This window comes from Solea senegalensis, linkage group LG18, assembly GCF_019176455.1.
Source record: "Solea senegalensis isolate Sse05_10M linkage group LG18, IFAPA_SoseM_1, whole genome shotgun sequence".
NCBI classification, from domain to species: Eukaryota; Metazoa; Chordata; class Actinopteri; order Pleuronectiformes; family Soleidae; genus Solea; species Solea senegalensis.
Window position 1 is genome coordinate 14,432,600 of NC_058041.1, and position 23,475 is coordinate 14,456,074.

A 23,475-nucleotide genomic window follows, 5' to 3' on the forward strand; every position below is an offset into this window, starting at 1 on the left:
AGAAGTAACGGGACACACAGACATCCGTGCGGTTATTATGTTTATAAAACGGAAACCATTAATTCAGCAGACTGTGCAATCATCTCCATTTTTCATTTTCTCTCCCCACATTTCATTAACACCTTTAGATTGTCAATGCAGGAACAAAATAAGTGAACGTGAGGGAGCGTGTGAGGGGAAATGTTTCGGGAGGTGTATTCTGAGATATTTTGCTATCCACTCCCCTACCTAGTATTTTGCATAATATGTATTAATATGAAAAAAAGATTCAGTGAGAAAATTACTTTTGGGCAAAGAAAAAGGGAACAATGTATCATTTCTTATCCGAAATGGTTTTAATTTTGTGCTCTCAGTCATTGTGTGGGAGTATGAATCACCTTTTTTTTTTTTCTTTTTGGGAACATCTCGTTTTCAAAACACCTGGTGTTCACTGATGAGGTCTTTGTAAAGGCGTAGAGAGCTTAGGCTGGCATCGTTTTAGACCACTCACCCACTTGAGAGCAAGATCGATGCTGTGCACATCTATGATAATGATTTTCACTGGTGATTTGTGAAGCTTGATGGCTCAGATAGTAAACATTAGCTTAGAGTTGCTCTCCTGCTCAGCCCCACTTTGTGTCTTGATGTCCCAATAGTTTGGGACAAAAAGTTATTGATCACTTTTGTACATTCTGTATCGCTTAATTTTTTTGTGTTACTAAACACACAGAAGGCAACAAGTGAAAATAAACACTGGTCAGTTTAGCAACATGCAGTTGACATATCTTTGTATCTATGGATAGAAAACCACTTATCAAAGGAGAAGTTGTGACTATAGGGATATGCTGATAGGACATGGATTGATCACTTAAATTGAATACTTGAATATCCAATGTAGAAAAACGAGCAATGTCACACTGCAGTGACCATGTGACCTACAGTATATGGACATAATGTAAGATTAAAGAAAAAGAAGCAAAACAGACAATTGTAGTTTCCAATGATCGATATCTGACACAAATTGGAGCCATTTCTACTTTTAACTCTATGGTATAGCTCTTTATAGCGTTTAAACACCATTAGGAATAATGACATGATTTGTGCCATTATGAATGTTACTTGCTCTTTATTTGCTCTTGAATATACACTTTTGACAGCTTTACTTTTGGTGTGCTGCGGGTCAAACATAGACCTATTATTATTATTGTTATTGTAATAATTATTATTATTATCATCATCATTATTTGCCATGGTAGTAGAACTTAAAAGTAGTACTTTTAAAGTATAATAAATATATTCAGAATCATAATGCAATATCCAGATATCTAAACCTAATTTCAATGTACCATTTGTAAATATACATATACAGTACATATATATGTTTATGTATATATATATACATATATACATATTTATGTAGCATAAAGTGATGATTTTGAATCAAATTATTTTAACTTCATATTTTACACTTTTCCCCCTGAATATGTGCATGTGACGTATTCATTAAATCTTGCTTTGAGAGGAACTAACAGGGTACAGGGCACGTGCAGCATGACTGATTTACAGTACAAACCTATTTGGGGGGTTTGATTTCAATGCGACGATAGAGGGCGCTAGTAAGCAAGGATAAGGCCACTGCTGGAATTCAGAGAGGCGCCTGAGAGACGCAGCTGCTGAAAGTGTGGCTCCCTCTTTTCCTCTCCTCTCGTCTTCACTCCGTCCCTTACTCGCTCATTACACTCGTTCACTGTATCATCCCACAGACACACATGCAGCGCCGCACGGCCCCATTTCTTAAAACAACATCCTCCTCCATAACTCCAAATGACAGAAAGAAATGCGTATCAAAGCACCACTTCATTATTGTGCACAACTCGACTGTGCCAATGCGCATTCAAGCCACATTTGCGCAGACAAAGTGTGCTCGTAGAATGTGCATCATGTCTTGTCTTTGCTTAGCATCCGTGGAAGAATTAAAGCTCGGTGCCGGTCAGATTCCTCACCGAACACCAACTGGATCAACATTGTTCACACACACACACACACACACTGAACTGCAGCTGTGTTTGGACACACATCTTTCAGTCTGGGATTGCGCAGTGGCACCATAAAGGATCCCTTACTCTAATCTTCAGAAATGAACCACGCAGGGGGGAGTTTCTCCTTTCATTCCTCTTTCTTTTTTTTAATGACATAAAATTCAGAGTCATACACTCCCATTCCTGGATGCTGAGTTGACGGAACAACAAATAAAGCCCGCTGCGCCGCCGGAGAAGACATGCAGCCACCTGCGCCCACACGCATACATACATACATACATGTTTGTACCCAACCACGCCGCGGCGTTTGCGCACACAGCAGCCACCACTGATCCCACGTCCCGTGCCGTGCGTCTGGCTCTCTGTCTTGTAGCGCTGCTGTGTTTGGTCGCGTTCCGTGCGTAAAAGTTACGCTCCGGGTTTGTCTCTTGCGGCGATGACAGTGACTTGCACTGCACACTGCACAGACTGTACACACGTCCTTTGTCGAGTTTCAACTATGACACAAACTGCCTCATATCAAGCGGGATGAATGGAAATGGACAGTTTTGTGGCGTTTCGTAAAGGAGTCGTGTGGCACAATCCACGCGCGTCTCAGTGAAAATGACAATATTAATGTATCTACACCTCATTCAGTCTGGGGTTACTGCTCAAATATTGTGACGGACCTTGCGATCGGGACCTAAACGTCGGACCCTGTTTACGTGGTGCGCTGTCGGGTGAGAAGAAACCACAGGAGGGAGGGAGGGAGAGGGAGAGAGAGAGAGAGAGAGAGAGGGAGAGGGAGGAGAGACGGAGAGGGAGAGAGAGACTGCAATATCATTTGTGGATCCCGCTCACAGTGCTGCAGATAGGGGCTGCCAACACATGCGGCGCGTCTGCAGGTGAAGGAACATGCTGAATATGCTGGACACACAGTGAGGAATTCAACCACTGCTGTATCGGACATATCGTTCCTGAATTTCTCTCTCTCTCCTTTTTAAATACAAAACCCAGATTGTTTTAAGGAGATTGCGCGTTGTGGACTTGGCACGAAGAGAGAAGGAGAGAGTGAGACACAGAGAGAGAGAGAGAAAGAGAGAGAGAGAGAGAGAGCGAGCGAGAAGAGAGAGAAGTGTACTGGTTGTTGCAAGTGACTTGGAGGAAAAGGAGAGCAGCAGCCGGACAGGTAATCTGCTTCACATCCTCAAACAGTCGGAGAGTTGACGGGCTCCTTCTCCCGCCCTGTGATGAGTTTGGAACCTGCGTGCGCGGGCATTTAAATGACCCGATTTGACACACGTGGACATATCAGTGGACACGGGAATATTGCAGCCTCAGCAACCAGCATCAAAACAGGAGATTATTGTTACCGCAAACTGTAAGTAAAAGGGCGCACGATGTGGACTGATCGTACTTTGCGCCGCATATGATTTTCGGACTGTGACCATTTTTCGCCTTTACGCGCATACAAATTCACCACACAGAGCGCGCAGAGGAGCCTCTTGGTGTACTTAGACCAAAAACATTTGCGGCTTTTATTTTTTTTTCTACTAATACAAGAAAAGAGCAACTGGCATCCTGTGCCGCGGTAGAAAAGAAGAGAAGAGAAGAGAAGAGGAGAGAGCATCGTGCACTTGCTGCTTTTCACTGCAGCAGGAGCGATGTAGGATGAAGTCTTGCACATCCCGACACTGAGGGCTTATTCGCTCCTGATGAACATTCCCTCTTTTTTATATTAACATCAGTGATTTCGTAATTCTTTTTTTTTCAAAAAGAAAAAAGAAAACACAAGTGGAACAATGAGGACTACTGGCGCAGTGGACTATTTGTACTATTGCATGCTCATCCTGCAGCTCGTCAATCAGCCCGCTGCCAAGCAAGTGCTCCGGTACCGTTTGGCCGAGGAGGGACCCGCGGATGTCAGAGTGGGGAACGTTGCCACCGACCTGGGCATCGTCGCAGGGTCTGGAGAGGTGACATTCACGCTGGAGTCAGGATCTGATTTTTTCAAAATAGACAACATAACAGGTGAGCTCACCACCAACGAGAGGCGGATAGACCGCGAGAAACTGCAGCAGTGCCAAATGATATTTGATGAGAATGAGTGCTTTATAGATTTTGAAGTGTCAGTGATAGGACCTGCCCAGAGCTGGGTCGACCTGTTTGAGGGAAAAGTCATCATATTAGATATAAATGACAACACACCATCGTTCCCTTCCCCTGTCCTGACACTGTCAGTGGAGGAGAACAGACCCATTGGAACCCTTTACCTGCTGCCCACAGCCACAGACAGAGACTTTGGCAGAAATGGAATAGAGAGATATGAGCTGATCCAGGACAATGGGGAGACCTCAAGGCGCTTGGGCTCCTCTGGGGATTCGTACTCAGGGAAGAGGAGGTTTGATGAAGGCGCAAGTAGGAGCAGCGTATTCGAGCTGCAAGTTGCAGACACCACTGATGGAGAGAAACAGCCCCAGCTCATCATTAAAGGGGCCCTTGACAGGGAGCAGAGGGACTCTTATGAGCTCACACTGCGCGTGAGGGATGGAGGAGATCCCCCTCGCTCCTCCCAGGCCATCCTCCGGGTGATGATCACCGATGTGAATGACAACAGCCCCCGCTTTGAGAAGAGTGTGTACGAAGCGGACCTGCCAGAGAACAGCTCCCCCGGTGCCCCCATACTCCAGCTCAAAGCAGCAGATGCAGACGTGGGGGTTAATGGTCAGATTGAGTATGTGTTTGGGGCAGCCACGGAGTCGGTGAGGAGGCTGCTGAGGCTGGACGAGAGCACGGGGTGGCTGAGTGTGTTGCACCGCATCGACCGTGAAGAAGTGAGCCAACTGAGGTTCACAGTAATGGCCCGTGACCGCGGTCAGCCACCTAAAATGGACAAGGCGACAGTGGTGCTGAACATTAAGGATGAAAATGACAATGTCCCTGCGATTGAGATACGGAAAATCGGACGCATCTTCTTGAAAGATGGTATAGCTAATGTGGCTGAGGACGTGGTGGTGGACACACCCATTGCCTTAGTTCAGGTGTCGGACCGAGACCAGGGGGAAAATGGCATAGTGACCTGCACGGTCGTCGGGGATGTGCCCTTTCAGCTCAAACCTGCGAGTGAAATGGAGGGCGAGCAGAATAAAAAGAAATATTTCCTCCACACATCTGCACCGCTGGACTATGAGGCCACACAGGAATATAATGTGGTCATTGTGGCCGTGGACTCCGGAAGCCCCAGTCTGGCGAGTAATAACTCTCTAATTGTCAAAGTGGGTGACACCAATGACAACCCTCCTATCTTTAGCCAGAATGTTGTCGAGGTGTCATTCCCAGAAAACAATGCCCCAGGCGAGAGGGTGACAACAGTGGTGGCCATTGACGCAGATAGTGGGAAGAATGCTGAAATAGCTTATTCCCTCGACTCATCAGTGAATGGGATTTTCTCCATTGATGCAGACAGCGGAGACATCCGAGTAAACATCATTTTGGACAGAGAGCAAACGGAGCGCTACGAATTCAAAGTGATAGCCAAAGATAAGGGCATAAACACGCTTCAGGGCTCTGCAACAGTGGTCGTCCTCGTGGCCGACAAGAATGACAATGAGCCAAAGTTCATGCAGGATGTGTTCACCTTTTATGTCAAAGAGAACCTGGAGCCAAACAGCCCCGTTGGCATGGTAACAGTGATTGATGCAGACAAAGGCCGGAATGCAGAGATGAGCCTTTTTATTGAGGAAGAGGCGGACATCTTTTCCATCGAGAATGACACTGGGACTATTTTCTCCACGCTGTCTTTTGATAGAGAGCAGAAAACCACGTACACCTTCCGCGTCAAAGCTGTGGATGGTGGTGACCCCCCCAGATCGGCCACTGCCACAGTTTCTCTCTTTGTCATGGATGAAAATGACAACGCACCAATGGTGACTTTCCCAATCAACAGCTCCTACACGCTTCTCAACCCTGCCACTAACATCGGAACAGTCGTCAGAACTGTCATCGCCACTGACTCTGACACCGGCATCAATGCGGACCTGAACTACAGCGTGATCGGGGGAAACCCCTTCAAGCTGTTCGAGATTGATGGAGGATCTGGGGTCATTTCACTGGTGAGGAAGCTGGAGCTGAAGCATTATGGCCTCCACAGACTAGTGGTGCAGGTGAATGACAGAGGGCTGCCTTCACAGAGCACCACGACACTGGTCCACGTGTATGTCAATGAGACTCTTTACAATTCCACAGTTGTGGAGGCCCAGGTGGCTAAGAGCCTGAGCACGTCTCTTAACACAAACATTGCCGGTGACCCCAACTATGATCTCAGCAAACAGCGGTTAAGCATTGTAATCGGAGTAGTTTCGGGCATCATGACGGTCATCCTCATTATTCTTGTTGTTGTCATGGCTCGTTATTGCCGTCCCAAGAATAAGAATGGCTACGAGGCCGGCAAGAAGGACCACGAGGACTTCTTTACGCCACAGCAGCACGACAAGTCCAAGAAGCCCAAGAAAGACAGGAAGAAACAGAAATCAAAACAGCCGCTCTACAGCAGCATTGTCACCGTTGAGGCCTCCAAACCCAACGGACAGCGCTACGACAGCGTCAACGAGAAGCTGTCGGACAGTCCAGGCATGGGCCGCTACCGTTCTGTCAACGGAGGGCCGGGGAGCCCAGATTTGGCACGACACTACAAGTCCAGTTCACCACTCCCGACTGTCCAGCTTCATCCGCAGTCGCCAACAGCTGGAAAAAAGCACCAGGCAGTTCAGGACCTGCCCCCTGCTAATACCTTTGTTGGCACCGGAGATAACATTTCCCTTGGATCTGACCACTGCTCCGACTACAGCAGTCAAACTATCAACAAGTACAACAAACAGGTAAGAAGAAACATCTCTGTGTTTTGTTTTTTTTTCCTTTCCCCTCCACTACTCTTAAATGTCTCCTGTTTCTTCCTCTTAGTGTTCTCTCCACCATAATGCTTTCTGACAGGGCTAGTCTCAGTAGTCTTGTTGCCTTTATGGTGCTAATGTGTGTCAAGTTAGTGGTATTGATCTGTTTTGGTTCGGAGTGCCGTTCACATGTAATATTTAAAAGAGTAAGGTTTGGATTAGGAAGGGAAGGAAACGTGGGGTATCCTTTTTTTTTTTTTTTAAACCAAAACTTTTTTGACTCATTCGGATCATGTGTTGAGACTGCCTTGGCAAATATGTGTCAGAAGTGTTCCAGACAGCTCACATAAGGCTTTGGTTTGCAGCTATTTTCTCCCAGAGGGGGAACGTGGCAGGGACTGACTGCACTCTTCTCTTAGCCGTGTCAAGCCCTGCCCTGCTCCCCGTCTGTGACAAGGCTACCTTTTCTTCTTCTGAAAGGGAGCGAGACAAAAAAACAAAGGCAGAAAGGAGAGAGAGGTAGATGTAGGTTGAATGTAGTACAAACATGGCTTTGTAAGGTTGGTGAGTCAGGTTTTTTACAGTCTTGGCTTGAGTGGGAACATCTGGCCAGGAAGTCATATTAACATTCTTCTGCACTTCAGGGTCTGCATCAATTCATTGACCTGGCAGTGAAAGCTGACATTTTTATATCGCCGCCCATATTAAAGCCTCGGCTCCTTTTACTCCCTTATCTTTCTGCTCATATATACACATCTGCCATCTTTTCACCTGCTCTCCAGGCCGCCCTCCTCAGCCTCACCTTCTTCTTTGCTTTCTTTCCTTCCCTCGCTGAGCTTTTTTCCTCTATTGAACACAGGTGTAGGTGGCATAATGCACTGAAATCCCAGTAAATGTGGCTTTTATTAGTTCATTTGGGTTTTTTTTTTCACTCTTAGGTGCAACAACAGTAGGGAGCAAAAAGGGTAATACATAAACATGAAGCCATCTAATTTGCGTTTTTTTTTGTTTTTTTTCAGGCAAAGGAACACTGCTGTTTTATGTGTTTTCTATGGCATTCTAATGCATTATTGATCCTCCTCAGCAGTTACTCCTTCAGCTCACAGGAGTTTCTTTTTTCCTGTCACTGTGTGTTTTTTTGTTTTCTTTTTCCTCGATATCTCTATGTTCACGTTTTTATACTCGCTGTCCGCTGTCACGTGAAGCCTCCCTTCTCAAACTCTCCTTTGGCCTCGTTGTAGTACATCCTTGAGGTTTTTTTTATTTTTTTTTGCAGCCACAAATGCTATCTGTATTCACTTTGTTTTTCCCCCTCATCGTTTTCCAGCCTCTGCCACATCCCGCCCCATGCATCGCTGGCTCCACTCTCTCTATATCCTCTCAAATCATTTCACTACCCCCTTTCCTCCTCTCCTCCCGCTCTTTTTTTTTTCTTTTTCTTTTTTTTCCTCTAACAGCTTCTAATATGGTGTATTCGCCTAGTTGCTTCCCAGGGTGTGAGGAGTGCTGTTGCTTTCGGATGTCTCCTGCATAATTAAAAGGGCACTCTATTTGCTGCTGCGGCAGCAGTGTGTATTGTGTGTCACTGTGCTCCATTCATATAATTATTTATTTACTCTGTACATTAATGCTGCAGCAACTTTTATGGACTAAGCATTTGTTTGAATACAATAGTGGCTCGGACCAAAACTAGTGTGCACTGACTATAAAGAGAATTTTCTTGTGGTAAGGGCCACTCAGTTTGAGTACTTAAGTTGTAATAAATATAGTAATAGTAAGTGTTTACTGGCCGACTGGGGAATGTCAGTTGTGGTTGTAGCCTGTTTAGGTTTTTTAATATACAACTGTAAGCAGATATTAAAGTTGTTAAATATTCATTCAGCCGGGGGGGAATAGAAGGTAATTTATGGCTGCACAAGTGAGCTGATAGAGGAGAAGGTGTGTGTGTTCATGTGCTTCAATTATGGCATAAAACAGCAACCTCTATAGTGGATTAGGTAGTGAAGTGGTCATGGACTTGATTTTAGGGACGCAGAATTTCCAAAAAAATATATATATTTCTGTTGTCAGGTAAGTGCCACTACAGCTAAATGCATAATGAGACACTTAAGGACACTTGTGGGCCTCGGTTAAGGGCACACTTTGTGCGAAACCTGGATTAGTAGGAGACATTTAAAAGGAGAAATAATTCCCTTAAATGTTTTACCTCCTTGACATATATTATTTGCATTATTCATTTTTCATTTTTTTTTGCCACAAACAAGGTTGATTGACACCCAGTGTCCCGTCTCTTCTACCACTCCCTCTTTTTGTCCATCTGTGGGAAGAGATAGAGACAGGCACAAGAAAGACGGCTCTGTTAGCGGTGGGCAAAATGGCCCCTACTGTTTCACAGGGGACTTGGGGTCGGGTGGAAAGAGAAAAGCGGCGGAGTGTGTGTGTGTGAGAGAGAGAGAGAGAGAGAGAGGGAGAGAGAATAGGGTCGAGTGTAATCTCCGAGGTATCAGGTTCCGTCTTTTTCCCTTCTCACTAATGCTTAGTCTTCCCATAAGTGCATAGGCTACCTGGTTGGACAGGTAACCAGGAAACAAAGGGAGTTTATTAGCGAGATGAGCCTTTAGGTACATAGCTTGTCAGATGTTTAATCAATATCTTAAAATCACTTTTATAGTTTTTACCGTGCTGGCCTGATTAGAGGCCTGCTTGAATGTTAAACAATCTCCAAATCTCAGAATGATACTGGGTTATTTAGTGAGTATTCTCAAATACTCATCACCCCTGTTTAAGAATCCCCTTGAATCCAAAATTTGAACCTTTTTTTTTGATCAGTGAGAATGTATGAAATCAACGTTCACCCCCCAGATCGAATGATTGTGAGTTTTTATTTGCTTCAGTTTGTCTCCAACATTATGGATTACAATTCTAATTGGTTTGGAACAATCAAAAAGAGAGAAAAGGCGAATTCAGGCACGATCATCTTCTGCTTGTTAGCGTGTAAAGAGCCATTAAAAGTCTGGAGCAAACCGCGTACTTTCTACAAAATGGGACAGCGCTCAGCTGTGATTCGGTTTCATCGTCAACACGGGCATGACAGCGAGATAAGGGAGCTAATTCGAGGTGAAGTGGAGTATAACCGTTCATTTTAGTGTGAAAGAGGCTTAAGATTGTTAGGCTGTAACGTTCACGGTTCTCTGTTTTGTTTTTTGAGTTTTTGGGTGGTGTGGGACATTTTGCCTATCTGGGCCTACGGTGTCGTTCTGCTTCTTACATACCTGTTTCTAAATCCTTGCATCCGCACGCTGATGAGTAGTGTATGCATTTTACACAACACTTAACTTTATTACTTTTGGCAGTAGCGTCCGTTCTATCCTGTGCCAGAAAAATAAACGCTGTCCGACCATAACGCCGGCGAGGAATGAAATCACTTAGCCGCTGAATTATCACAAAGCGTCAGCTTTTGTTTTATCATTGCACTTCAAAGAGCCACTCGCGCCCAGGTGGATCATTTTTAATCAGTAGTGAGCCACAGCAGCTTGTGTTTTATGCTCTCGGAAAGCGCAGCCCCTCAGGGCAGGCAAAAGCCCCCCGCTCCACAAACTAGCACCAGGTTATTTTGCCTCAGGGTCGATGCAGCAAGCATAATCGGACATTGCCCTTAACTCTGCCCGGGCGTTCACCTCCCGTGCTCTGGCCAGCTGTTCCTCCGGCACCGCGTCGGAGCAACAACCTCCCGCACAAGACTTATACGGCCACAGAGCAGCTGATTTGCATTGAGCAAATCCTTGCTCTGACCATCTAACACGAGATGTGATGGCGCCTCATGCTCCTCGGCGGATCAGGAAACCAATATGGAAATGTGGGGCATTTGCCTTCAGCCTCATTTGTTTTTTAACCCTCCAAAATGTAGCCACCTAAACACCTATGAGAAGCCACAGCCGACCTAAACGAATCTCATCAAAGTGAACCTCAGTGACCCTACAGTTTTTATTGGAACGTCGGCTCCTTTGGATTAAGAGACAATGCCGCCACTGTCTGCCGTGCTTTCTTTAGCATTCAGCACAACTGGAACCCCAACCCCGATGCAGCTTGTGTGATTTTATCTGTGAAATTGTTGTGGCAGTCAGTCACTCATTGAGCTCAATGAGATAATGACTTGATAAGATCTGCCACAGGAGCTTCAACATGTTTTGTCATCCCACGTTCTCCCATTGTTGCGGATCATTTTTTGGAGGAAGGAGAAGATAAAGTAGCTGTTGTTTCAGTCTTGTGTTTTTATAAAGGCCTGAATACAGGTAAGAACTTAAACTGCGCTGAAAGGGTGTCGCAGAGGGACTTGAATTAAATTCAGACTATGATACCCAGGTGAAAAAAAGAAACACTTTATGGAAATCTTAAGAAATGAGATTATGTGCAATTGAGCTGGTTTGTTTACTGCCACATTGTCATTAGCACTCGTCCTTTGTGTGGTGCGGGCGCACCGCAGACTGTGGCTAATTTTATCAAAATTGTTTTGGATCCATTATCCGTCGCTTAATTCAATATGGCTGCTCCAGGTTCTGTTGTTTATGTTCTGGGAAGAGAAATGAAAGGAGTTGGGGACGCGGAGAAATGCTTGCGGTGCTTTTCTGCAGCGGGCAGCGTTTTCTCGTGTAATTTGGTTCGAATGCGTTTGCTCCAAAGCAATTACTAATCTGAAGGATTAGACTCACCTGATGCACCAGTAGAAATGGAGGAGATGGAGTGAGAAACGCGAGGATATTGCTATCGCTGGTTTCTCCACTTTCTGCTATATTACTCTGCATAATGTGTTAATATACAGTAGAGGCTGTTACCTGTAGGGCAAACTTTGTAAAGGCATTGCCTCATCTCTTGGTCTTTGTCTTCTTTTCTTTACTTTACTATTTTTATTATTTTTATCTCCGCCTGGCTGTTCTCTACATACTCTAAACACGCCAGGCAGCTCAAGATGTCTTTATGGTAATATCAATACACGATTGAACACGCTCCAGATGCCCTGCGCTCATCTGCGTCGTTTGTCACGATAAGATGCCCGAAAGAGAAAGAAAGGAGAGTGAGGGAAAGATACAGACGAGAAATTTAAGCCGCATGCCACCTTGATTGCTCTCCACGCTGCTGATTGTAAGTGGCAGTGTCAAGGATGCCACCTTCCTCTCGCTGCTTCTTTTCAATTTTGGTGTCATCGAAAATGGAATTTCATTTCATACCGGCGGCGATCGCATTAGATAGGGCTCACACCAGGATAAAGCCGATTCATATTTGCAGATTTGCCTCTCCTGTGGCACTATCAATCATCGCACACTCAGCCCCGTTGCAGACTTGTTTTCCACCGCGACTGTGAGGGAATTGGTACAGTAAATTGACTTTTACAAGGCTCACAAGGTCCATGATACGCGAGTGCGCTCGTGCTGTTGTTTCCTCTGCGAGCTGTCCTCTCGTATAGAAACTACAGCGGGCTAAATGAGAACATCACTTCGCTGTGCCGCGGGAGCAAACCCTGGGGAATACTTCCCCGCCAATGAGCTGACTAACAACACAGATCAGACATAAGGGATGTTTGTGAAACTAATGGGCCAATAGTGTTTTATTTACTGTGACACTGTACCTCATCGAAATTGCAAAAATGTCAGTCAGGCCCATTATAATGTCATTTTTTTTGCGAGAGTTTTGTTCGTTTGATGTTGATTCAAACAGGTGGCAGAGGGGTGTTTACTGGGACATAGTCTTCTGTTTTTAAATCATGAGATTTGGGATTTGGGAAGTGCTGCTCCTGTCATAGGAGCATCGTTCTCAAACGAGAATTCAACATTCATTTTTCATATAGAATCTTTGTATGCTTGATTTCCTCTCCCTTTCTTATTTCACCCTCGCCGTGATTCAGCAGATGAATCGCTCACTGTCAGCGGTGCTCACATGGGTGCAGGATGTCAAGGGAACTGCGAGCAAGCGGCCGGCGATTTAAACCTTACCCAGCGCCCGCCATGTTGTCACATATGGCCTTCGCGAAGATGAGAATAACAGCCATGAAAGCTAGTTACACCGGTCCATAATTTACCACTGAGTGCCACATTTTCCTCTGGCAGTCAACTGAAAAGCTCCTTATTGCAAAATGAACTGATTTATTAAAAGGATAGTTCAGTTTTTTTTTTTTTTTTCTTCCCAAGTGCAGCTCTTAAAGAGGTACTGACACATGAGGCACGGAGGCTCGGTCTCAATGAAAACACAGATGAAACACGCAAACTTCCTACCAACAAATATCTATATCAGCTTAAATCTATAATAACCTAAGACTATGTTTGCTGATGTATGAAAAGTCAGTGTTTTAGCTTGTAGGAGCACAGGAGTCACTGTGGTGAGGATATCACACAACACCTCAGTCACACAATAACTTGTGTAAATGTACTGATGGAGGCAAAAGTGGATCAGCAACTCCCGTGTGCCATGTTGATTTTGAGACTGGTTTCCAAAGTGACACAGACTTCAGTTTGCAACTTGTCAGACAGGGCTATGCTGTGACGAAGATAAAGATAACTTCACTTTAAGCTGATTTTATTAGACGGGTCTTTTGTGAGTGTGAGGTATGTTTTCAGAGAGAAGTTACCTGGTTTTCTTCAGTAAAAAAAAACAGAACTATCACTTTAAAGGTTACACATACATATTGTTGTATCTCATATCCAAATGAATGCTTGGGTGACCACAACGCCACAACAACAACGAACAGTCCAGCGAACTGCAGACCACAGCGTCGAGTTTATTCTCGACGCGAGACGATTCCATCGGTGAATGTGCGCTCTTAAAACTGCTTTCAAGGCTACAGAGCACCTTAGTTGGTCTGCAAGGTGGCTGGCGGCTAGTTAGCAGGGCTGCCACTGTGAGCATATAAATGCTGTGCATTGTGCGGCTCACAGAAATGCCAGCTGCAGTGCTTTTTTTTTTTTTTTTTGCTTTAACAGCACCACGGTGGCCAGGTGCCAGGTGTGTTTACAGTGTTTGTGAGAGGTAAAGATTACCGTGTCCACCTGGGTGGTGAGGTCCAAAGGGGTTTCACAGAGAGGGATTCACACGTGCACGGACATGAATGCACCTCAGGACCGGCTCCCACAACAAAGAACAGAGCTGCTCAGATTACAACACACAAAGAGCGACTTTGACTTTTTTTTTTTACCTAAAGCAAATATCTAATCAGCTAGTCACATATGGCAGCTCGTCACAAAGTGAAATCCCAGTACGTCCCATTTTCAGAAATACTCAACCATCTCTAGGGATTACGGCGAAAGGTCAGTAAAACTGAAAATATCCTGTGAGCGGCGGTTCATGATGCCAGAGGTCAGTGGAGATTGACGGTAGAGAGGCAACAGTAACTCATCACAACCAGTATCTGCAGCATCTCTGAACTACCAACACCCCAGACCTTGGAGGATATGTGCTACAGCACCAAAAGACCACGTCTGCAGCAGGTACACATGTTATGTAAAGAAGTGGCCCATTAGTGGAAAATAGGTGACGGAAATAAAACCAGAAGGATGCGTCGATGGGGGGAAAGTTAACCAGTGTAATTGGAGTGTGTTTAATAAGTACAACCTTCACCTTTTTTTGTCTTTACAGACATGCACCTGTTCTGCAAAGTCCCTCTAAACCCTTTTTGACTCTGACTGTGTCTTTTTTATATTAAGAAAGTGCTAAAATATTAAGACGCACTGAGCTCTCATGACTGCATAAGACACATTAGGATTTGTCAGGGCTAAATAATGCATCTGAAAGCTTTGTGTTTCATACAGAGAGTATAGGACTAATAGGGTGCAGTCATACATATTTGCTAAGCAGCAGAGCCTATTGGATATGACTTGACTAGTTTAGAAGGAGAGGAAGAGGACCGCTTGCCCGCTTCCGTTAGCCCCGTTTGGGTGCAGGGCCCACCGTGCGCCCCCCCCCCAAATGAGATTATACGTGTATGAAACAGGAGGTACAGGACTCACAGACCATCCATCAAAGCCCGGGGGGACCTTTGTGAAAGTTTGTCCACATGTCTCCTCAGCGGGCTAACCCACAGTCGTGTCAACGCGGGTGCACGGGTGTGAGCGAAAGTGTGTGGGCGTGCAGTGCAGTACAGTACAAACGTGTGTGCGCGCGTGTGTGTGTGAGGGCTGGAAAGCAGAGCAAACGGGGGAGGAGGGGCGGGGCTAAGCAGTTCAGCCTCTCCATCATCCTCCACGGCAGTCACACACACACTGTGACATGCCTGAGAGGGTTTCAATATCCTGTGTGTGTGTGTGTGTGTGTGTTTGTCTGTCTGTGCCGCTGTGTTTACCCAAGAAAAGCAAGTTCATTATATTTGTATGTGTGTGTCTGGTTATTACACAGACTCTCTGCACACATGCGTACAAAGGCAGTTTGGAGCCCGAAGGCTGGAGCAATACTTTATTTTATAGAAGAAGAAAAAAAACAAAAAAAAACACGTCAAGCTTGAGTAGTCGAGTGCGGCGCGGTAGCTTCTCTTCAGCCAGTAATTACAAGCGCCCTCGAGCAAGGCACTGTGAGGTCCTCTGCCGCCCAACGAAGCTATTTATTTATTTTGACACTCCCGTGGCTAAGGTGTGAATTTAAAAGCCGCTTCAGTGTGGACACGATCACGAGCACCTGTGGTAAAAACCTTGCAGATGTGTGCAAAGAAAAAAAAGCTGAACTATTCATTAGCGGAGCGTTGGCAGGGGCAGGAGGAGCCTCTGTATCGATGAAGCTTTACCTGGCAGAGAGCAGGCTATTAGCCAGGCCCGATAAATCTTGTCAGCTGCTGGAAGAGTCTACCTGCCTGCTGAAGAATGAAGGTCACGGGGCAGCTGGAGTTACGAGCGGCCTCGCAAAGGTATCTGCTATCAAATCAACTGAAATATGAAGAGAGGCTGGGCTTTTGAAAATGATCTTCTTTTTTTTTTTTTCCTCCCAGTTTCCCTTGTACGTGTGTTTCGCTTCTGCTTGGCCTTTTAGTTATACTGTGATTTAATTCAAATATGAATGAGGTTACAGCCTCGGTCTCGTTTGTGATCACCGTTCGTGGCGGGAAGATTTATCCTTAACCCTCTGGTGAAATAGCAACAACACATACAACCACAGATGTCTTATTAACAGCTGCCATTTAAAAGGAGAACGAGCCTGTATCCAATTAATGTCGGTTTTAGTCCTCGCATCAGATTTGGGCGCTTCTCCCTACAAAGAAAAGAAAAGGAAAGGACATTTGGACCTCTCTGTCGTGGTATATCCTGCATTATTACGTACTGTTGAAAACTGCAATATAAAGAGGAGCTGACTGGCTTCAGTCAGACAAATGCTATACCACTGTGGTTTGAGAAAGTCCAGACATTTAATATGGTTTCAGCCATCGATCTGCGGCACCTTGCCCTATAGCCTGCATATCGTCTCGGTTTGGCATCACCTGCTTTTCTTCTCACTGCATCTCAGGAGATGGAGTCCCTCTACGTCTCTCTTCCCGGCAACAATGTTCCGAGTAACACCTACAAATAGTCAATCAAAGCGGCCACTGGTGGAGAACGGTGTCGGCCATTTTGGCTCCTGAATGAGTGGGTGGGTGAACTCAGGTGCTTGAATAATAGTGTGCTCTGAGCTGTGGCTTTTGCTCAGTTTCGCCGCATTTATGGAGGCGAGAGAGAGAGAGAGAGAGAGGGAGAGGGAGGCAGAGGGGATGTAATCAAGACTGAAAGACTGGTCTTTGACATGGTTCATTTACAGCGAGCTGGTCCAATGCAACACTTGGGACACAACAGCCAATTGTACATTTCCAGAGTAAATTCAGCAGTGGGAACTGCCTGGAGGGGGAGCTTGCCCACAGAGGAGCAGGAGTGGGGTTGTCATGGTGTTGTGTTGGCGGGGGGTTGGGGGTGGGGGGGCGGCTCTGTAGGCAATGTTGTTACATTTGCTGCTGTTTGGTTCTAGGTTGATGAGGTCTGGGATTGGGGGAAAGGCAGCGACATCAATCAAGTTGACAAGTCCGGGGGCGGTAAAATTATTAGAATAATGGCAAACAAAGACGCTTAAAGATGACCAGGCTTCTTTCGTACTGTACTTTCAACTTTCTTTCTTTCTTCCCCCCCCCAAACATTGTGGCTATTCCCTCATCGCCACTTCCATCACATTTAATCCGTCTGTAATGACATTTTCATTAGCAACAAAACCTGAAAACTGCGGGGAATGCAGGTGCACGGAGGAAGTCGATGACACATTCAGTTGTAGCTCCACTACACCATGTAATTGCACTACTGTCTTTAACCCCAGTGTAAAAACACAAGCAGAGAAATGATTGATTGAAAAAGTGTGTCCATTGGTATTAGGTATTTTTTTTGCTTGACTATAACAGGCTGCAAACTAGCTGGTGTTTAGTTGGTAACATGTTGAGCATCATTCTAGGTCTTCCTTGTTTGTTTTCATGGTGTTGTTTTCTTCTGTCGACCGGCTTCTCTTATTATTTTCAGGTCAAAGGTCAGGGGCAGGAACTGTGGAACATGTGCTGTGTGCCAAGGCCAGTTTGGTATAACAGTATAACATGGTAATTTGACTCGCCACCACATCATGTGGCCGTGTTTGTCATAAAACTCTATGTTTACGTGTCCAATTTTGACAGACGGACACAATGATTCAATTTCTTCTCACGTCATGTAGAAGAGCTGCCGACCAGCTCTGACACAGAATGGAGCTCATAGAGGCTTTGACAAGCGACTAAGTGCAGACGTGGGCGACATTTATGAGTGTGTTGTGGATTTCCCCCTGGCCGGACTCGGAGGAAAAAGACAGTGACTTGCTCTTTAATTGACATCAGATTTCCGCGGGTGCCGCATGCGAATGTTTGAACAGCGCGGATTGCTTTTCCCCGGCGTGCGGCAAACGGCGGCGTGATCCATTTGATGTGTGACACAAATGTGCTTCACATGCAAACGTTCCCTTTCCCCCTCTGCATGATTTACGCCGGGGTGCGCGCCTTCCCTTTTGAATCGCTTTGAATGAGCTTTTCTTTGCCAAGACAGCCTCTTCTCTTTTGTGAACTGCAGACATGACATGACAATTGAAGCACTTGTAATTTATGTTTAAAGATGTCAGCGTTATCTGTGCCAGCGTGGTTCTGTTTGAACGAGGAGGAACACTGGTGAGGGGTCCGCCGTCGCGGTCGAAAAGCGTATGTCTGTGTTTGCTCAGGAGTCTTTGGTGGGCTATCCGTTGTTACTATGGCAATATACCTCCGCAGCACTTACCACCACCCACTGTGACTTCTCCTGTGGCCACATGCCTGGAGCTTTTTTTTATTTTTTTTATTTAAGGGTTTCATTGCCTCTCATCTTGCTTGTAACAAGTAATTCAGACACGTCGCTGCCAAACGTGGAGCTCAGTGTCATGTTCTCTTGAAAAAAAAAATAATCTAACAGCTTTGGCCCGGAGTTGGATGAGGCGTGGGAACGCCATGTTCTACTAAACTCTTTTGATAATGCCACCTGGGTAAGCGGGGAGCTTTTCAAAGTTGACGATCCCCCCGAACGCTAAATTGGAAGCAGTTGCTCCGCTACAATGGGCTCATCGCTTTCCTGTGTCACAGCTCCTCAGGGATCATAATTTACAGTCCTCCCTACTTTTTGAGTTCGGGATTCACAAGATCAAATTAGACGGCGAGAGCGAGAACACCAGTGGCTGCTAAACGCTTCGCTCTTTAACTCAAGGCCATGCAGCATCTTTTTTTCCGGCACCATCCCAAGTTGGGTTTTGGTCGCTGGTTAACCATTTCCTACATCTATTCCTGCCCAAGAAAAATGTGCAACAACACAAGATATTTTAAGTCAAAAATACACACGCCTTGTCTTTTTAAGCCACAGGAGATGAATGATTTTGATGTGAAAACAAGAGAAACTTAAAGGATTTGAATCACAGGGAGGCCTGTCTTTGAATTAAAAAAGGTCAAGTCTGTTACAGATGTGATGCGCCACATAGGATTCCAGTGTTGTCAAGCCTCTCAGTATCAAATGGCCATGAATCTTAAAGACTTATGAAAGAAGACCTTTATTTCATCCAGAATCTGAGGAGCACGACAGCTGAATAGTAATGAAATAATGCAGACACATTAAAGCATCTTGTGTGTCAAGGATCAAAGAGGAGGAATGTTGATTAAATAAAGGAAATGCCTCGGCACACGAGAGTGAGGAAAATGACCACCCCGCGTGAGCGTATGGAGTGGACACCAGTGTAAATGTGAAACTGCAGCAACAGGAATGAAATCTAGCAAATGGAGCCGGAGTGCGTCTCGTCGCTGTGATGACTCTTGGCGTGCGTGTGCCTTAATGAAGTGGGACTTAGCCTGTGTGACAACACGAACATGTCGGATTGTAGGTTGCTGTTGAAATTCCTCAGAGGCCGCCTGCAGCGTTCAAACATGTTTGCTCCGCAGAGAGTCGCATATTCACACCTTTACAATAAACACTCACCTCGTCTTAACCCTATACATGTGTTTACACTGGCATTCCAGCCTGTTATTTCACACCCTCGTCCGACCTTTTTTCACATGCAGAGGGGGTATAGGGTTTCAACCGGTGATAATTGTAATCAAATCATTAATTATCCAGTGTGTAGAAGAGTTGATAGGCAGAAATTAAATCTGTTAGGTTTTTGTATAGCCTTAGAATAAGCCTCTTATATGTACTTTACTGAGACAGTTTAAGTATGAAAAGAGTTCAGAATTCATACTCTAGCTGGTTTGGACATGGCGTCACAAGATGGCTATTAAAACAACCCTGAAAGTTCCACAATGGAGCTTTACAAGCCATTACAAAAGACTATTCCCCAGTCTTGGTGGACAGCAGCGACTGTCTGCCTTACAGTGAAACATATGGCAGCTCTGTGTCAAAGCTCATAGTGAACACTCCTGTATGTGGGTGTGAAAAATAGGTGTGTGTGTACCATGTGTGACGCCCCTGATGGCGACTGGGTTTCTACCTGCTTGGTCGTTGTAGCTGAGACTGTGCACGAGAAAGGAAAAAGGAAGGAGCTTTATTTTATTTATTTTCTATGTGCTTATGCTTTGTAATCTTTCATGTTTCACCAAAATCATGCATACTGCTCGCTGTCGCCCCGAGGAATATGCAGGAAACAAAGATGGAAGTTGGCAACGTAGAGTAATAAAGTAGTAGTATGTCATAAGTTAAATCCCGACACTGTCCACAGCGCATTCGACAAGGCACCGTGCGCCTCACGTGCCGCTCGAAGCCAATTTTCAAAAGTCACATTTTCAGGCGCTGGTGATGATTTTTCGACACATCCGCTGAAACGTGTGTCAGAGGAAGAAAAGAAAGTGTCCCACCCACAGTCGCGCTCGCCGCCTTGCACGCCTGCGACGGCAGAGTGACGTGTTGTGGGTGGACACGGACAACGCCGCCTCACGTGTTTACCTCGCACTGACACAACAACAACAACAACAACAACAACAGCAGCAGCAGCAGCAGCAGCAGCGACAGCACCGGGAGGAGGAGGCCGCTTTTGTACAGCACATGCTGATACACAGAAGGGGAGTGACAGGTTTGAGAAATTGGCAAACAGCGTTTGCTGGAAGGCTTCCTTGGGGCTCGGGCACCGTTTGGAATCATGTGCAAATGCAGAGGAGTGTGAATGAAAAATAGCTTTGTGATCCTGCCGTGTTGCCTCTGTCATGAGAGCGTGATTTTCTTTTCTCTCCCTCTCTCTCCCACCCGGGCTGCCTGCCTGTCATCCTCATCATCTGCCCCTTCAAACGCTCGCTTTTTCCTCACTCCACTTCTCATCATCTCCATTTTTTAACACGCCATTCTCTCACCATAACATCCCTCCCTCCTCCATCACTCCTCTCTGTCTTGCTCCCTCTATCGCTCATATTCTCACACTCCTATCCTCCCCCCCACCGCCGCCTCTGTTCTTCCAGCTTAGCGGACGTGGTTATTTAAGGCTTTGAATCCATAAAACTCGCCTTAGGTGTGTTTGCTTTTGTTACTCCCCCAAAATGGTGCAGCGGCTGCCGCATTGTTAGCTGCTGATCCTGGTTTTAGCCACTGGCCGCGGAGAGCACAGGAGAGTTTCATGTGGTTTAGTGGCGACTTAAGTCAAGGTGGAGCCCCGCAATCCCATCAGCAGGTTTTAAGTAGTGTGGCTGCCACTTAGCAGGGGAAGTCTGGAAGACATTCTCAGGATACTTGTACCTTTCTGTCCCCTGAAGGAAAACAGTCAGGGATCCACCCTGCAGGGCTGTGGATACAGAGTCATCTCTAAGCTCCTTAACTGTGGAGCAGCATTAGTGAAGTGCTTTCAGTTTCCCACACATTGTTGTCCACGGTGGAATTTCCTCTGAAGCTCGTACATAAACGCATGACCAGGTCTCAGATGAGACAACGGAGATGGGAGCAAGTCACAAACAGGTCTCAAGTCTTCATTTTCAAGTCTCAAGCAAGACCCAGGTCATTCTTGCAAGAATCAAGCAAGTTACAAGACAAGTCGTCGTAGAAGATGAAGATGGTTTTCCAGATATTCAGCATTTAAATACGCTGTATTACTCCTACAATGTAAGGACTGCTTCACGGTCCCATGCAACTGAGTTGTTTTATAGAAAAAATATAGAATTAACATCGATGAATTAAAATAAATAAGACTGTGGAATTGCATTTAAAATATTAGGCCCAAAAAAGGCACATTTTGTACACTTATCATAACCAGCTCCAAGACGTTAACTAGAGTTCGCTTAAAAGAGCAACCAACTGACTTCCTGCCTTACCTTCCTTTCGCGCGATTTGATGTAATGGTGTTGGTGTCGCTCGGTTGCCAGGTTTGTACACGAGGCCGCCAAAGCAGACACCCAATGCTTTCAAAAACAAACAGTAACAGTAACACGTCAATATTTGAATAATTAGAAGATGTAAATAAGTCAAGTCGTCTACCAATTTTTCTTTAGTCGTTGGTTGAGTTGAGTAGAAGACCTCTTATCCAAGATGCTTTTTCAGAGGTTAAATAATTTTTCTCACCAGTCGCTCTACAGCCAACTTCTGAAGAAGACTATGAAAATGATGACGTAGCCGGTGACTTCATCGCAGGCTATGACGTCTCAGCGATTTGCATTACATCCATGGGGGCACAGTGTGATTCACACTCTCCCCCGTGCACTTGGCCGGCGCAGCCCGCAGCAAGATCACAAGATCGTGCGCCGCGTTGGCAGGCACATTGTCTGAGACAATTACTTTTTCTTTTTCTTTTTTTTCTTTGTCTGTCGGGAACCACGGGAACGTGACACAAACTAAAAACAGCCACAGCGTGATCCTTCCTGCACAACATCTGTCCCAGATTGCTCTACTCTTCCTAATTAAACCCTGTTTACCTCAACATTCTTAAAGCAGACTATTGACTAATTATCAGGCACAAGCTCCTTTAAAGCCCTGTTTCAATCTCGCACACACTGATGAGCGAGAATTAGAAATGGAGCGCGCGACGAGGGTTTTTTTTCCCCTTGAGCGCCGCCTCTTATTGTCCAAATCTGGCCTTGACGATGCCAAGTCTGCCAATGTATTAGTCTCCCGTAAAAAAAAAAGAAATGAATCAAGTGAGGAGACTTCACAGTGCTTAAACATTGTTTGTGTGTATCCAACTGAAGGCGGTAAAATAAGGAAGGAAAGAAAAGAAAAGTATAACTTGCGGCAATTTCTAATCATACATTTTTAATGTTTATTCCGCTGTTCCTTAATTAAATCCATGCATCAGAATAAAGTGGAAAAAGTGGGTTTGAGGGCGGGGAGAAGCTAATTTATAATGCAATAATTTTCACTGAGAATGTCCACAAGGGATTTTAATGGATAGTTTTCTGAAAAGAGACTTTTTTTTTTTTCTTCACTGTTGTTATACATTTGCCCTCTGGGTCCTGGTAGGGAGGGAGCAATCCTTCTGCGTGTGAAATATTACAGATGGTTATCTGAAGTTAAAGTCACATTTTGGCTCATTCACACCCACACACACACACTCTCTCCTTCCTCACACACACACACACACACAGAGAATTATCCCAGGCAGGCGCCTGATTCAATTAGTTGTAGGTGAAGAGCAGAAAGATGAGGGTCAAACTTGCAATTCCAGTCCAAATGGAGATGCTTCCTGGGAGACCCAGCATGTCTCTAAATGTGGCAGCTCCCTGGGTCATTGTTTCATCACAACCCAGAATGTCTCTGGGGCTCGCCGGGGCTCTATAAATCCAGGTATATAGCTATATGCTGCATCTATAATGTACATTTGAAAGATGCTTTTTTGTGTGATGTTTCTATTCATATTTTCTCTGCACGGCTGCAGTTGAAACCCTAGACCCCCTGTGGGTACGAGGAGACTTTTTCTTCTTTTTTTTTATGTGTTTGCCTGCATATTAAAACACTGAGATACTATTTGCATCCAAATATTTTTTTTTTTTTTAAAGAAGATGGTCAAAAATCTGTTTAAAAAACAACTTTTCACACAAACTTTACTTGACACCTTTGGTTCTCAGCGTCTCCTCCAGTTCTCATCATTAATCACTTTATTTGTTT

General features: G+C 45.3%; 1 protein-coding gene across 1 annotated transcript in view; it reads left to right on the forward strand.

The window, feature by feature from the left end:
* The first annotated feature begins 2,847 nt into the window (after window positions 1-2,847).
* The window catches only part of LOC122759000 (protocadherin-7-like), a 54,807-nt gene continuing 34,179 nt past the window's right edge, over window positions 2,848-23,475 (forward strand). The window contains exon 1 of the mRNA XM_044013444.1: window positions 2,848-6,874. Within this exon, the coding sequence (XP_043869379.1) occupies window positions 3,800-6,874 (3,075 nt within the window). The 5' untranslated portion in view covers window positions 2,848-3,799. The remainder of the gene's footprint in view (window positions 6,875-23,475) is intronic.